The sequence below is a fragment of the Epinephelus moara genome, chromosome 17 (genome assembly GCF_006386435.1).
Source record: "Epinephelus moara isolate mb chromosome 17, YSFRI_EMoa_1.0, whole genome shotgun sequence".
Classification (NCBI taxonomy): domain Eukaryota; kingdom Metazoa; phylum Chordata; class Actinopteri; order Perciformes; family Serranidae; genus Epinephelus; species Epinephelus moara.
In genome coordinates this window covers 20,980,717-20,995,756 of record NC_065522.1, presented here as the reverse complement: position 1 = coordinate 20,995,756, position 15,040 = coordinate 20,980,717, and the positions used below count along the sequence as shown (strand labels likewise).

At 43.3% G+C, this 15,040-nt stretch overlaps 1 protein-coding gene across 5 annotated transcripts in view; it reads right to left on the bottom strand.

Moving 5' to 3' along the window:
• arhgef11 (Rho guanine nucleotide exchange factor (GEF) 11) overlaps window positions 1-15,040 on the bottom strand; it is a 41,786-nt gene that overhangs the window by 20,542 nt on the left and 6,204 nt on the right. For all 5 annotated transcript variants that reach the window (XR_007571490.1, XM_050067728.1, XM_050067725.1 and 2 more), the window contains exons 2-20: window positions 13,399-13,490; window positions 13,181-13,285; window positions 11,714-11,763; window positions 11,549-11,606; window positions 11,236-11,435; window positions 11,001-11,072; window positions 9,976-10,083; window positions 8,361-8,409; window positions 7,429-7,466; window positions 7,202-7,294; window positions 6,540-6,608; window positions 5,279-5,383; window positions 4,902-5,000; window positions 4,647-4,689; window positions 3,344-3,440; window positions 3,108-3,230; window positions 2,583-2,606; window positions 2,268-2,394; window positions 176-269 (exon numbers count right to left, since the gene is read on the bottom strand). Coding sequence is in view for 4 of the 5 variants with exons in the window: in XM_050067728.1 (XP_049923685.1) it covers window positions 176-269; window positions 2,268-2,394; window positions 2,583-2,606; window positions 3,108-3,230; window positions 3,344-3,440; window positions 4,647-4,689; window positions 4,902-5,000; window positions 5,279-5,383; window positions 6,540-6,608; window positions 7,202-7,294; window positions 7,429-7,466; window positions 8,361-8,409; window positions 9,976-10,083; window positions 11,001-11,072; window positions 11,236-11,435; window positions 11,549-11,606; window positions 11,714-11,763; window positions 13,181-13,285; window positions 13,399-13,490 (1,646 nt within the window). In the remaining variant the exon portion in view is untranslated. The remainder of the gene's footprint in view (window positions 1-175; window positions 270-2,267; window positions 2,395-2,582; window positions 2,607-3,107; window positions 3,231-3,343; window positions 3,441-4,646; window positions 4,690-4,901; window positions 5,001-5,278; window positions 5,384-6,539; window positions 6,609-7,201; window positions 7,295-7,428; window positions 7,467-8,360; window positions 8,410-9,975; window positions 10,084-11,000; window positions 11,073-11,235; window positions 11,436-11,548; window positions 11,607-11,713; window positions 11,764-13,180; window positions 13,286-13,398; window positions 13,491-15,040) is intronic.

Here is a 15,040-nt window from a genome sequence, read left to right as displayed (position 1 = left end):
CAATCAATCTGACAATGAACTAGGTTTAGATGTGGGGTTACGATAATGATTTCCAGAGCTATAAGATTATCCTTTAATGAAGGCACTGGCTTGAAGCATCATTTATTTTTTATTTAATGTCCTTATTTCCTTTCCCAGTTCTATGTATGTTATGTGTGAGTGTGTTTGTATTTACTGGACTGGGATGTGGTCCGGGGTTTGCCGATGTACTTCAGGATGGGATTTCTCTTTTTATCCTCTCCATCTTTCTCTTTCTTGGTACCACTCAGCTGCAGAGAGAGGAACAACCAAGTCTATATAATCAATGTATATTAGGGCTGTAACGGTTTCTATATTCGTGCCAAAATATCACGGTACAGGGGTCACGGTCCAATGCATGTAGCCTCACACAAAATATATGGTATGCAGACTGATGCATGCACTGTGACTCTGGAGGGATGGGCAGGGAACTCCGGAGAAGCCAAATACCGTCTGCACACACGGCAATGGCACACAGCTGGTTGAATATCGTTAAGTCTCCGTGTTTCCCTTCCTTGTTCCTGTAAAGCAGGGCTGGTCTATATTTAGTGTTCTAATTATTAAAAAGCAAAAGTAGCATGTGGATACATTCAGTAAGCTACACTTTCAGTAGCTAGTCAACTACTGGTGAGCTATACTTTCAGTAGCTAGCCAGTAGCTAGCTAGCTAACTTTCATTAGCCAGTAGCTAGCTAGCTAACTACTGGCTAACTACTGGAAATAAAGCTTACTGAATGTATGCACATGCTGTTTTTGCCAGTAGTTAGCTAGCTAACTACTGGCAAAAACAGCATGTGCATACATTCAGTAAGCTTTATTTCCAGTAGTTAGCCAGTAGTTAGCTAGCTACTGGCTAACTACTGGTAGTAGTTAGCTGGCTAGCTACTGGCTAGTTGGTCTTTCCAACCTCTCCAGGTAACGAGTATCACTATTACATGTGCTCCAGACACAACGTTTAGCTCAAAATTTACAAACCAGTTGTAAAATGAAGAAAATCTGAAATCACTGCATCAGTTTCTATGGAGCACGACCATGTAGTTGTCAGACCCTTGTCGAAGCTGGCGAATGCCACACTATGGTTGGCCATTCTGCGTTTGAGGGGTGAGACTTAGCTAAGGGTCAATTTCCGACAAAAAACATGAACTTCATGTGCAAAGGCCTTTGTACTGTTTCTTTTGCTTATAATGTAAAGTCCCACCCCAGGACGCAGACTGTCCAATCATAACGCAGCACCGAGCCACATGCGACATCAACACAGCTGTGCTCCATTGACTCTTTGGAGCTAAATGTTGTGCCTGAGGCACGTCGTGTATTAATGATACTCGTTACCTGGAGAGGTTGGAAAAAGATATACGTTTCTTCCCTGTTCCAAAACCAAAATCAGACCCTGAAAAGTGTAGGGTTAGCTAGCTAGCTACTGAAGATATAGCCTACTGAATGTATACACATGCTGCTTTTGCTTTTTAATGGGCCGACCCTGCTGTACAGGAACCAGTGAAAGGAAGCAGGGAAACTTTGCTGATATTCAACCAGCTGTGTGTCATCGCAGTGTGTGCAGATGAACATTGTTTGACTTCCACCAGAGATCCATGCCCGTCCGGCGGCAGAGGTGCTGGTAGCAGCAAACACCATTCATCTGCACACACTGTGATGCCACACAGCTGGTTCAATATCAGCAATATTCCCCTTTATATTCATTGTCTTCTGTGTCGATCAGCAGTGATGTGGTGGTTCACTTTTACACTGTGATCTGCAGCCTATAGTTCGGCTTTAGCTTCTAACTATCTTTGTTTTTTGAACCTGTTGTTGCTGCTGAATCAGCTTGACATCCTGGATATATCCTTCAAACACAGACTGTAGACTCCTCTGTCTGCTTCTCTCTGGAATCACTCTTTCATTTTTCCAAAAAAAAAAAGATAATATTTCTTCAGAGAGTGCAGTTAGTTACTGTGAGGGCTCTATGCTTATTCCCGACCATCACAAGGGGGCGTGGCTTAGCGAAGGCTCAATTACAGTACAGAGTTAAAACACAAATCATACTGCAGATTATGTTCTTGCATATTTTAAAAAGAAAACAGATGTCATTGTTTACATGTGCAAGTACATTCACAACTTGCCTTGTACATTTACCACAACTTCATTTGTAGAAGTGTTGTTTCAACATAAAATGACAATATTTCTTAGATTATCACTTGCGACATCTTTCCCTTCCCTCCCATCCCTGCTTTGTTCCCCCTGGAGGGCACTTACCTTTTTCGTCTTTAGGAAAGCGAGCCACTTCTCCTTCTCTGTGCTCAGACCAGGGAAGACCTTGGAGTCCCTTAGCTTGATTCCAGAATGACGCAGGTATAGATGCACAGCTGACGCCAGAGGAGAACTGAGGGAGACGAGCGAGGGGGCGGAGAGAGACAGAGAAAGAGACAGGACAAACATGGAGGGGAGGGGGAAACGTGATGAGAATAGACCACAGGGGAACACAAAGAAAAGGTGTCAAGAAAGAGGCAAATTGCTCAGACAGACTGCTGTTAAATTACATTTCACTGACAGACAAGACATGTCTTTTACCTTCTGTCCTCTTCGTGCTTCGATCTGGAGCGGGAACAGAAAGAGAGACATAAAAAGGCTGTTAACTCGCCACACAACAAATACGAGGCTTTCAAAGAGATATCCAGTTTAATTCCTCAGAGCTGAATTCAGTCCATTCAGGTGCAAACACAGGTGTAAGAAACAGACTGTAGTGCAGCAGTCATGTGACGGGAATTGGCCCGTGTGTGTATAAAGTCAAAGGCAGAACTGTCATGTGGTTTCCAGGTTTTGTGGCTGTGGTAATGACCTTTGTTATGATAGCCTGGGTGAGCTCCTTCTGTCGCTTTGTAATAACAATTTTATTGGGCCCCGAACATCTGACCCTGTTGCTAGGCAAACCTGATACAACAGTCTGAGTGTAGGTTAATATTCACTTCATGCTTACAGCCACATGTTGAAGTAAACCACTGTATAATTACAGAGTTTGAAGTAAAATCCTGAGACGAATTTTGTTTAAAACCGATTGATTTTTGTCAGATGACGCAACAGCAGTCACAGACTCACAGTATTTCCCAGAGGGCGGTGACCTGTCTGTCCACCACCTGTCTCTCTTTCACTGGGTCTCCATCCAGCTGCTGTAGGTCTCCTTCTCCAAACAGAGAGCCCAGGCCCATCATCTGCTTGTTCCTATGAAACACAAGCTTAAGAGTTTAATATGAGCTCTTGAAAATGGTATTTATGTCACAACTGGTCATTATTCTGCCTTAACAGACATCTTGAGTCAGTCTTGAGTAATGTACCTGTAGTCCTGTATCTGGTATTGGATGTCTGGCAACACTTGCTGCTGCAGCTCAGACAGAGGTCCTCTGATGTCCTCCTGGGCGTGAAGTCGACTTTCTGAAGGGATGATGGATACAACATCATGTCAGCTAGCGTACTTCATCACAAACTAATGTAATCATTAATTTTAATTTATATACTTTATTAATCCCCAAGGAGGAAACTCAATCAGTTACAGCCATGTGGCTCAACCTTTGCTTTGAGCATTTTTTTTCTGTCTCATGTGAGACATTAAGATCTAGACTGGGAACCAGACGAATCTGCAAGCTCAGTTTTGATTTGCTCTGGCAGATGTGTTTGGTCCGCCTCCAGTGCAAACAGATTTCCAGCCAAGCCACTAGTTTATCTGACTTGCGGAGCCGTCGCGCTTTCTGCAAAGTATGTGATGACGTCATTTTTGGCTCAAGCATCCAGCAGCCTGGTGTCACTCCCGATGCGCCACTTGGGCAGCGTCCCTGGCGTTCTTATAATGACACCAGAGGCAACCTTTAGAGTCTGTAACATACACACAGGACTTTCAACCAACTCTAATGGAAACCCATCTGCTTCATTATCAGACGCTGTATAAAGAGTAGTATAAACAGTGCAAAAGTCCGCTTAGGGCAGGTGGGGGTGGAAGTGGATGGGTCAAACAGGCACAGGACTGTGATCCAGGAAACCAGTGTTTATGTGCCATGTGAAACTCATTGTCAACATTTAGTTATTTTGTCACATCAGTTGCTAATCACGCGAGTCAGACGTTGGTCACGTCAACCATGATCTTTCCCTAACCCTAACCAAGTAGTTTTGTTGCCTAAACCTACCTTTGTCATGTGAGTCGACTTAGGAGACTCCCTGCTGGCCCCTTCTGCATCAAGATACAACGCAAAAGGCTGCCACTGACGCCTAGTGATGGCCAAATGAAGCCTCATGAAACACTTTATTTATTTTCTGACCACACCAGATGGCGCTCTTGCTTTAAATATAAAGGCTGAAGGACTTGCAATGAAGTGTGTTTTCAAGCCTTTGTTGAACAGACAGCGCCATCTGGTGGCTTCAGAAAATAAAGGCAGTGGTTCATGAGGCCTCATTTGGCCATCACTGCTGACACCTTTAAAGTGACGCCAGAGGCTTCTGCTGATGCGTCAAAACATGACGAGTAGGGATGAGATCACGATGCACATGGAGACACGACGGTGAGTATTAACCTAGCTTAGCAAAGAGGATTGCCATTGAGACATTTCCAAGAACGCCAACAACTCAGCTAGCTTTTACTTTTCTTACCTATATCTGTGAGATACTCCTCTCGTACTTTGATTTTCAGGGGCTACAGACAAAAGACAAAAAAAGAAACTTTATTTTCAATACGAGCTGATGCAGGGCTCATAAAGGCTCCATTTTTTTGTACATATTTAATATGATGTATAAGTGGTTATTTGCATCAACATCAGCATCAAAACAGTGTACATTAGCAGCCAATGCTGAGATATAACAGATACAATAAAATGTATACAATCATTAACACTCGTTGGTACATACAGCATCTGGGTCCAGGTAATGGGAGCAGATCTGAGGTGCAAGTGCGCGGGCGTCTTTAGGGCTGGAGCCCAGGTAGGCCTCCACTGACAGGTAAAACAGCTGCAGACACACATACCCATAGATGTAAGCAAGAAAACCCAGATGTACACATAGCAATGCCAAAAATAAGAGCTGGGCAATATGAAGACAATCAAATATTACTATATGTTTGACCAAATACCTCGTTACTAACGATGTGGCAATGATATTGTGGGGTTGACTACTAATGCTACTAATGTCTAATATCACAATATTGACATAACATCGATAGGTTGCCCAGCCCTCCTTTGGTCCATGAAATTTGTTCAAATTTAACATTAAGTCTTATGTAGACTGACCAGAGGGTTGGGGTCCAGAAGCTGGGTGAAGACATATCTCATGAAAACCGCCATGTGTGCCGGTCGGGTCTTCAACAACTCAATGTCCTGAAATGGACCGTCCATCTGAAATTGAAGGAAACAACAACATGCCGCAAAGGAAAAGCATGAAAATGTAGATATGGTATAAGAAAACTGTAAATCATATCAACACAGATCAACTAAAGCAGGGATCACCAACCTTTGTGAGACCACCTGAAGGGTATAGAGTAATGCGGGGAACTACATGTTTGATTTCATCTTCCCAATAATTCAAATTTGCTCTGGTTACCATTAAATAATGAAGGTTATGTATTTTAAAGGCTACATATATTAGGGAACGGTTGTCTGTGTTCATCGATTACTGTAAGTAATTCCTCATAATCATCATTATCAATGTTTAAATAAGTAATCATAGTTAACAACTTGTATATTGTTATATCGTATATTGTATCGTATATTGATATAATGTATTATATTGTATATCGTGTATTGTATACATGTTCAAGATTTCTCTGTTCATCTCAATAATTTGTTTCTTTCAACATCTGAAAGTCAGACGATATCACATTTGTCACATTTTTGTTCCATATTACATAAGGTTGGAATACACAAGAGTCTGATGTTAAAGTCTCTAAACTCCTTTCTTGATGTTTTAAACGGAAACATCTGGAAGCTCCTGATTGGTTTTTACAGATGTCAATCATCCAGAAATGTATGGGATTTCTAATTTGGAACACCCAGGGTCTCCCACACATTAATTTATTTGTGGCGGCCCACCACAATTAAAACATCCGTCGCCATTGCTCATTCATTGCTCCAGACTCTCGGAGCACAGAGTGTATTCCAGACACAGACGGAGCAGCAGAACATCAGCAGTTTGTTGCATGCTCTTCTCATCCATGGAACTAATCTGATCAGCTCTAAATGGATCGACTGATCACTTATTGACTCTGCAAGTCAAAACTTCATTAACTGCTGCTGAGGGGGGGAAAAAAGTTCATGGACCCATGAAAAACCTCGCTAGCAATACCCTAAGCTCCATCTGTGATCAGTGCCGCTAGAATGCATGAAGTATAAATGTCAGTACATGGGTGCACTATAGCATCAGCTGATTTGCGAGTGACTGCTGGCGTGACCACAGTTAGTTTTACAACGTGCCCTGTGGGCGCCTCATTGGCTCCCTGCTGGCGCACCACGTTGGCAACCCCTGGATTAGAGTCACACCAAATATCCTCCTCACCTCATTAAATGCATAGCCGTCATCTTCTTCATCTTCTTCCTCGGGGCCGATGATCTGGGCCTTTCCGCCCTTTGAACACAGACGCACACACGCAGATTTCAAGAAATGGAAAGCACTCAGTCACACACTGGAGGACAATGACAGCGGCTCCAAGCACACTATTTCATTGATAGACTGTGCATGCGGTGCTCAGTGCAAAAAGAGTCGGATGATGTGAAATGTGAACTGAAGGTTGAGGTGATCATTTATCCTCTCAGTCTCGCCACTCGTCTCATACATTTTTAACAGCTACGTAAGTCACAGTGACAGAAATGGAGAGGAGCAGGTGAAAAGGAAAGAACAGAGCCACGTCTCAAAGTAGGAGATTAATCTTTGTCCTGGAGGTTCAGAAAGGCACCGTGAAGGATGCAACACTAATATGCAGCTGGTGATGCAGGCTGTCTCACAATGGACTTTAAATGAAGGCAACATGTGGACAGTTGTCACATCTGCAGTTACTGACTCTGCAGCACAACAACATCTAGGAAGTACTTTGTGTATTTTATGTGTATAACCCTAACAGAAGGGAGCTTGTGCTGCATGTCAGGATCTTGAAGTGTTGACGTCTCAGAGTGAATGCAGGTGTGTGTGTGTGTGTGTGTGTGTGTGTGTGTCCATCTCACCGAATCAGACAGGGTGTGTGTGTCGGAGTTCTGCCGTCGGTGGTGTGGTGTCCTGAAGGAGGATAAGGGGGAGGAGTGGGGACTCTCAAAGGCCTGGTGAGGAGGAGGAGGAGGAGGAGGAGGAGGAGGAGGAAGGGAGGACGAGGGGGACGGGATGAGTGGGACCATCACATACACAAACGCACACGTACAATCTCACCATTTTATGAAAAGACTGAGCGGCCTACCTCATTGTCTCCCTCGCTTGAATCCATTGATAGTCGACCTGCCAAAGCACAGAGCAGTTTGAAACCACTTATGAAACCACTTAGGCCCTGTGTACACCTGGTATTAACATGTGTCTTTGGTAATCCGATCGCAGATGGACGGCTCTAAAGCCCTGTTTCCACGAAACACTTTCCGTATGGTACCTTTGGAACCAGAAGTAACCCTTCAGACATGGTACCTAGACCCTAGTGTTTCCACCTGCCAACAGCATTGAGTATCTCCTCATCTATCAGTAGGTGCTGGGCAGGCAGGACGAGAGGAGACGTTGCATTTAAATGTTTAAGTTTTTTGTATTGAATGTAATTCAGCAAAGTTGTAAAATGCTTCCAAATACATGAACGATGATATAACCAATATGCAAATAAGCACACGACATCATTTGGCGACTTCTGAAGCTAGTATTAGCTACTTTCATTGGATAAGTGGCGTCACGGTGATGCAGTGGTTAGCACTGTTGCCTCACAGCAAGAGGGTTTCTGGTTTGAACCCAGGGTGGGGGAGCCCTTCTGCGGAGCTCACATGCTCTCCCCGTTTTAGCATGGGTTTTCTCCAGGTACTCCAGCTTCCTCCCACAGTCCAAAGACATGCAGGTTAATTGGTGACTAAACTGTCTGTAGGTGTGAATGTGAGTGTGAATGGTTTTCTGTCTCTATGTGTCAGCCCTGTGATAGTCTGGTGACCTGTCCAGGGAGCACCCTGCCTCTCGCCCAGTGTCAGCTGGGATAGGCTCCAGCACCCCCGCGACCCCCAACAGGATAAGCAGTTACAGAAAATGAATGAATGAATTGGAAAAGAGTTGGCAACACTGCTGGTATCATAGTTTAACATTTCCAATCTGGCAACGCTGACCAAGATATTTAATTAAATGGGTAACAGATAAAGAGATACAAACCTTCTCCTGCTATGACGTAGCTCGTGGCACATTCTGATCGTGTTCCCTCCTGGAGAAGCACAACCAAGCATAATTCCATTAATTCATGTTAAATTAAGCTGATTTAAATTATTTAAATGCAGAACAGGCAGTAAACACAACACTGACATGTAGATTCCAATTTAAAACCCTCTGGCAACGTCTACACTCAAATTTGACATTGGTTGCAGTAACAGTGAGCAAATGTATTAAAGGAGCTATATGCGACATTTGGTGCATTAACACACCAGCAAACCACTATTTGCTTTGTAAAGATACAAAGGAGTAAAGGTGTCCTGAGCAGAGAATGAAGTCACGCTCCCTCTCTGTGTGTTGTCTTTGTGGTTTGCTGTAGCCGGTCTGCCCTGCATGTTAGTGCATGTGTGTATCCCACCGGCTAGCTCATTGCTGCCGCTTTTCATTGCGCTCAAATGGCTGTTACCACTGATATCAGGACAGCATCATCACAGTGGCATAGTGCCCACCCTCCAGTTCTAGCCGGTTAACACCATTAGCTCTGTCGGCACTGTTACTGTTGTTTAACACTGTTTATGGAGTTAGTACAGTTGCTTGCTGCCTGCTAGGTATGGCCAAATGAGGCCTCATGAACCAGTCTTTATTTTCTGGAGCCACTATATGGCGCTGTCCAGTCTTTATTTTCTGGAGCCACTATATGGCGCTGTCTGTCCAACAAAGGTTTGAAAGCACACTTCATTGCAAGTCCTTCAGCCTTTATCTTTAAACCAAGAGCGCCATCTGGTGGGGCCAGAAAATAAAGAACTTGGTTCATGAGGCTTCATTTGGCCATCACTACTGCCAACTCAGCCAACTCCATGTTGAGAACTGAGTCCAGACAACTCATACATTTTAAATTTCATATAGATCCCTTCAGGGTTCATCTATGCTCGATGTGGAGATGCAGAGATGGAAACAGACGGGCCCCCTGTCCGTACTCTGCATTCATTTCATCCGTATTTGTGCACGTTTTCTGAAAGCTTACAGATACAGACGAAATGGAGCAATAAAACCAGAGATCATGGAGCCAGTGTAGCGTAGTTCAAATGAGATTCGACTGTAGGAGACGACAAAGAAATGAATTCTCCGTCTACATGTCTGGATGTATTTAATGACCTCAGATACCACCACGGTCCACACCGCTGCCTCCGTCTAAAGGTACAAAATTACAGCCTACTCCACTGTTGCCTTGTTTGTTGTCTGTGCTTTCTAGCTCCATCTATTGACTGCATCTGTGCCATCACGAAGGACACGGAGGTATAAGGGCAGTGACATTTACAGCGTTTGAAACGGATGTATCTACTTTCGTACGAATTTCGTACATTTCTATCAAAGAGCCTTAACACCACTTTGTCTTAAATTTAACGTGCTTTTTATGGTGACATGATTTGACCAGTGAATTTGAATGTGCCTTTTTTTTTTTTAGTATTTCATCATCAAGTGGACAGGTACCTGATGTAATTCTCTAAAACATTTCTGCAAATCAAAATTCCTATGCTGGTATGACAAAAGGTTAACTATATCCTATTCAGTGACTATAGAGAGACCGTTAAAAAAGGATAGAGGAATGACGTCTCCTCACCAGATCTTGCTGAATCTTGACCCTGACTTGGTGAGCTCTCCTCTTGGCACTTTCTATCCGTTCCCCCAGTGACGACGACGGGTTCCTCAACTGCTCCTCCATCAACTCCTGTAAATTGATTATCAACAGCAGGTCGTCATTCAGGGTTCGCACAGACAGGACCAAGTCAAATTCAAGGACTTTGAAGTACTTTTTCAAGCACTTATATTTATTTTCAAGGAAGAAACCGTTTTTTTCCTCAACTGTCGATCTCACTGTTAAGTAGCAGAGAAATATCTTTATTTCAGCCCGAATTCTTTCTAAACCTGCAACATTAGTCTGGAGGTTTAAACTCACGTCCTCGCACCTCCTCCCCGTCAGAGGAAACTCAGCTGAGTTAAGACTGTTTACTTACAACACAGCTACCTTCACAGATAACAGAGCCTCGTACCTGCCTGTCAAACAGCAGACAAACCAAAATTTTCTCTAGACAGTCCGGATCTGGGTGGAGTCCTGCAGGGACAGCTGTTAGGTCTGCTGCACAACTCGCGCTAATTCTGCTCCGGTGGCAATGTCTTGCAGGCTTGCAAAACATCCTAGCGCTGACTGTTTACTGATGTTTACCAGCTCATTGGTGCTCCGATCTCACGCCACAGCATCAGAAAATAATTGCAAGCACGTACATTCTCAGCTTCTTAGTTTAAAACATTTTTCTAATACATTTCATAAAATAATTAATGTGTTCTCTTAATTTTATTCACTTACTTTTTTCAAGGACCAAGCTAATAAATGAATGATTTAAATACTCAGTACTTAAACTTTTGAGCCAAATTCAAGTACTTCAAGCACCTCGTAAAAACCCTTGTGTCTGTAACTGATTGTGCACATAGCACGATGCAACATGGGGTTACACAGAACACTCCAGTATAAAATAATGTGAGACATTATTGATCCTTACATGGAAATGCTCTACTTTATTTGCATTTACAGGAGGGTGTAGTCAGGGATCAGAACTGAAGCGGGACGGCTTATTTGTTTGTGTGTACCTGCAGTTCCGCCTCTTCCTGCTCCAGCATTTTCCTGAGTATCTGAGTGGCATGTTTCTGCACTTCTGGGTCCTAAAAAACACATTAACAGCAGAATTTGTAAATCATTTTGGTGACATATATCAGTATTTCTTTGCTACATATTGTAAATGTTAAAGCTTGACATTTGTTTGATTTAGCAGATGCAAGATGATAGCAGCTAGGAAACGTCATCCACCCTTAATATGTCGTTCACCTGTAGTGGTTTGGGTCCAGTGATTCTTTGGGATGGGGTGCTGCTCAGTCCAGAGGGCAGCGGTGGAGGTGGAGGGGGTGGGGCCTCCCCACCCAGTGATGTTCTTTGATTGGGTGTGAGGTCAGTGGGGAGGGGCTCTAGGGGCAGGGAGGCGGCAGAAGGAGGTGGCCCTTGTAGTGTCAGAGCTACATATGTTCCAGCTGTGGCGCAGTAAATAAATAAATCAGATCAACACAAACAAAAGAACAGAAACATACCAACACACATTTTTCGCAGCACACATGCACAACAATTACACTTATTCTAAACTCACATTTGATAAGCTTTACCACCTCCTGATGGGACATGGAGGACACCAGCGAGCCGTTCACCTGAGAGAAGGAGACAGACGGGAAATGAGGAAAATCAGCAACACTAAAACCAAAAAGAAACCATTAACTGTCAGATCTAGCACACTGTGGTGGAAAGTAGTAAAAACCTTTATGATTCGGTCCCCTTCTTGGACCCCGGCCTTGACTGCTGCACCACCTGTAAAGATGAGTCCAGGCACACAGTGAAGCTCACGTAGAAGCTCATGCTACTACAAATAACAAATTCATCACCGTCCTTGTCATCTAGGTCATATTACATTTTCAAAAATATTCTCTGTGGACTGTTGTATATTACTCTTCTACCCTGGACTGCAGCCGCAACATTCAGGAAAGTTTTTCAATGGCTGCCGCTGTAGTGTGCATGTTCAGCGGCATTATGGCTGCCATGGCTGTTAGTTTAGGAAGCACTTGATTTGATAGGCAGCAGTATTTTCTATGAGCGGAGTACCATTTTTAAACGTCCACACTGCAGTTGATCATGTTCATTTAGCTGTGGGAAGCTGAAATTGTGATTGAGATTGAGGGTGTGCCATATCATCTCATTCACGGTAATACCGGTATAATTTTTGATATCATGTGATATCTGCCTGACGAAGGTTGCAATGACCGAAACATAACTGCCTTGTCCCATTAAATATTTTGCAAGTTTGGCAACAGTGTGCGGGAATCTTTTTTCTTTCTTGATATCATGTGAAAAATTCATATTGTGAAACTCACGATGTTTCGACTTGTTGACATTGACGTTGTACCGTTACCCACGGCAACAACAAGCAGACTCCATGGTGGTTCCAAAAAGAGGAGCAGCTTCAGTAGTGTGGAATAAACTGTGGCGTCCTAAATGTTTTATGAACAGCCCCGGACTTCTGAGACTCATTTAGCAACTTACCGCTCAGAGGGAACTCTGAGCTCTGAGCAGCAGCACAGCGTCTCTCCCTCTCCTCTCTCTCGCCATGCGCACACGGGATTTGGTGTCGTCAAGTGATTTTGTTATAAACCTTTGGTTATGTAAACCTACGTGACGCTCATGGCTCGACAAATAACTACATATATGTGAATGTGCGATAGTTCTGGTATCATAACAGCCTGTCACTAGTGATGGCCAAATGAAGCCTCATGAACCACTTACTTTATTTTCTGGGAGCTGTTTAAATGTGTAATTTGTGACAGATTTTATTTTGTTGAACTATTAATATTGTATACAGAATCTGAATCTCACTCTGAGTTACTGTTGATGTTCACAAACTAAATAAACTTGAATATCTGAAGGCACTGCAAAATGTTTTTGTTGCAATTGTATGTTCTGAAATTAATAACTTTTTTTTTACTAATCATCAAGAATATTGTTATCACAAAAATACCCTGAAGTACCCTGAATATTATTTTAGGGCCATATCGCCCACCCTTTATTGAGATTAACATTTGAATAATTGTGCAGACGTAGTTTCAGTATATGATCTCATAAAAGGAAAGGAGGAAAAACATCCTTTTATGGCAGTTGGCTGGAGCATCCATGTGTCAAATAACAGAAGAGACATTGTAATAACATAAACACATCGGCTGTGCACGCGTCTTACCTGGTCGGACATTCTGCACTAGCTTGACTCTCTCTCCACATACTGTGAAGCCAAAGCCGAGCTGGTCCTTCTGCACGACCACACATCTCTGGACAAGACCAGTGCCTTGAGGAGGATGACAGAGCGATGTTAAGGATGTCTGGCAGACATGAACTTAAGTGAATTTCTAAACTGATCCTGAAACTAAAAAATAAATCAGTGTGGGAAATTGTAATTACCCGTACTCTCAGCAGGGAAGTCGACTATTGGCTCCCTCTGCTGGGTAGCAGAGGATTTGCGCTCCGAGTCCCCGATGGTCAGACTGCTGAGCCTGGGTTTGGTGAGAGATGAGACAAAGAGACGCTTAGCGTGAACAATACCAAACAGGGTGATTTAGAAAATGCTCTGGTGGGGCTGGTTGGACTGGGAGAGGGGAGAGGGATAAATGACGAGAGAAAGAATCGAGATGAACAAAAAGTGACGAACCAAACCAAAGAGAAAGAGGGGAGCACAGAGCAACGAGAGGGGAGAGGATTCAAGGGATGCGCATGGTCAGATATGTGGGGTAAAGAGGGCGAGAATATGAATAGCACTAGAGGCAACAAGAGAGCGGTCGAAGGGAAAACTCACCAAGCAGCAAAAGGGCTGAAAGCGAAGCATGACAGAAAAGAAGGAAACGACAGATAGAGGGGAAAAGAGACAGAGAAAAGAGAAATTCAACATGAAGACCAATCCTGAAGTAAACGGACACAGAGAAACTGACCAAGAGTTCAAATCATCCCAACGCCCTTTATACTCTTACAGATTGTAAATACTGAGAGCAGCCTCGACTTCCAGGAATATATTTATTTAAGGGTGTATGATGCAAGGACACGCCGAGTGTAAACACTGAAGTGATTTGGTATTATTCCAAAGAATAGATGTGCAGATAGATGTGGTGTGATTTACTAAGGTCTAGAGGTACTGAGCCAACAAATACTTGCCTAACCTCTGATGTCAATGGTCAAACACTCACAGCTTCTAGTTTCTCGAATGTGAGGACTAAGATGTGAAACTAAGATTAAAGGGCAACACCAAATAAGTTAAGAATTCCAAAATGTCATTTCATGGCCTGGTAAAGTTCAGTCAATATTTGTGAACATGAGCTACACTCTCTCAAAGCCAGACATGAAGGCATATTCATAGTTTCCGCACAAATTTCATTATTGGGGTCGCAGCAGTATACTGTGGTATGAAAACTGGCGGTTATCATACTGTGTACATTTGCTTATCTACGGTATTGGGCAAAAGATGCAACCAGGTGAGGAATCCCACCTTTATAGTTATTTTCTTTATATTTACTTACTCTTTATATACAACTTATTAAAAAATAGTTTAAAAATTCAATTATAGTAATAAAATGCTTGTTTAACCAAAACAGCTTCTGTTAGTGTCAATATCGTGAAATACTCTCCGAGATGTTTATCGCACTCCTACTGTTTCAACTCTAGTCATCATCAATTCATGTCCGTAAGGGCCCGCACAGACCCCTGTGCTTACGTCTGCATGCAGCCAATTCTTTGTGACTGCGTGAACTGCAAGCGCTCCAATCTCTCTAAGTCGAGTCCAAAATACTACGTTCAAGCCAGCTGAAGCTGCCGCACCATAATGAATTTAGTTTTAGGTTGGATATTTGACAAACGTTCCCTCCAGACCCAGGGGTGTCTTCTTAGCTTCAGCTTCACCCGATTTTGGCTGGAGGAGGACGGTAAGCGCACCTCCATCGCCCCTGGGGACTAACGCAGACCCTCACTTAAACTCTCGCCCCTTTTACACTGCCAGATTTTCCGCCAATGTTGGACCGTTTTGCCGGCAAGCTGCGAGCGTTTAGACACACAGAGA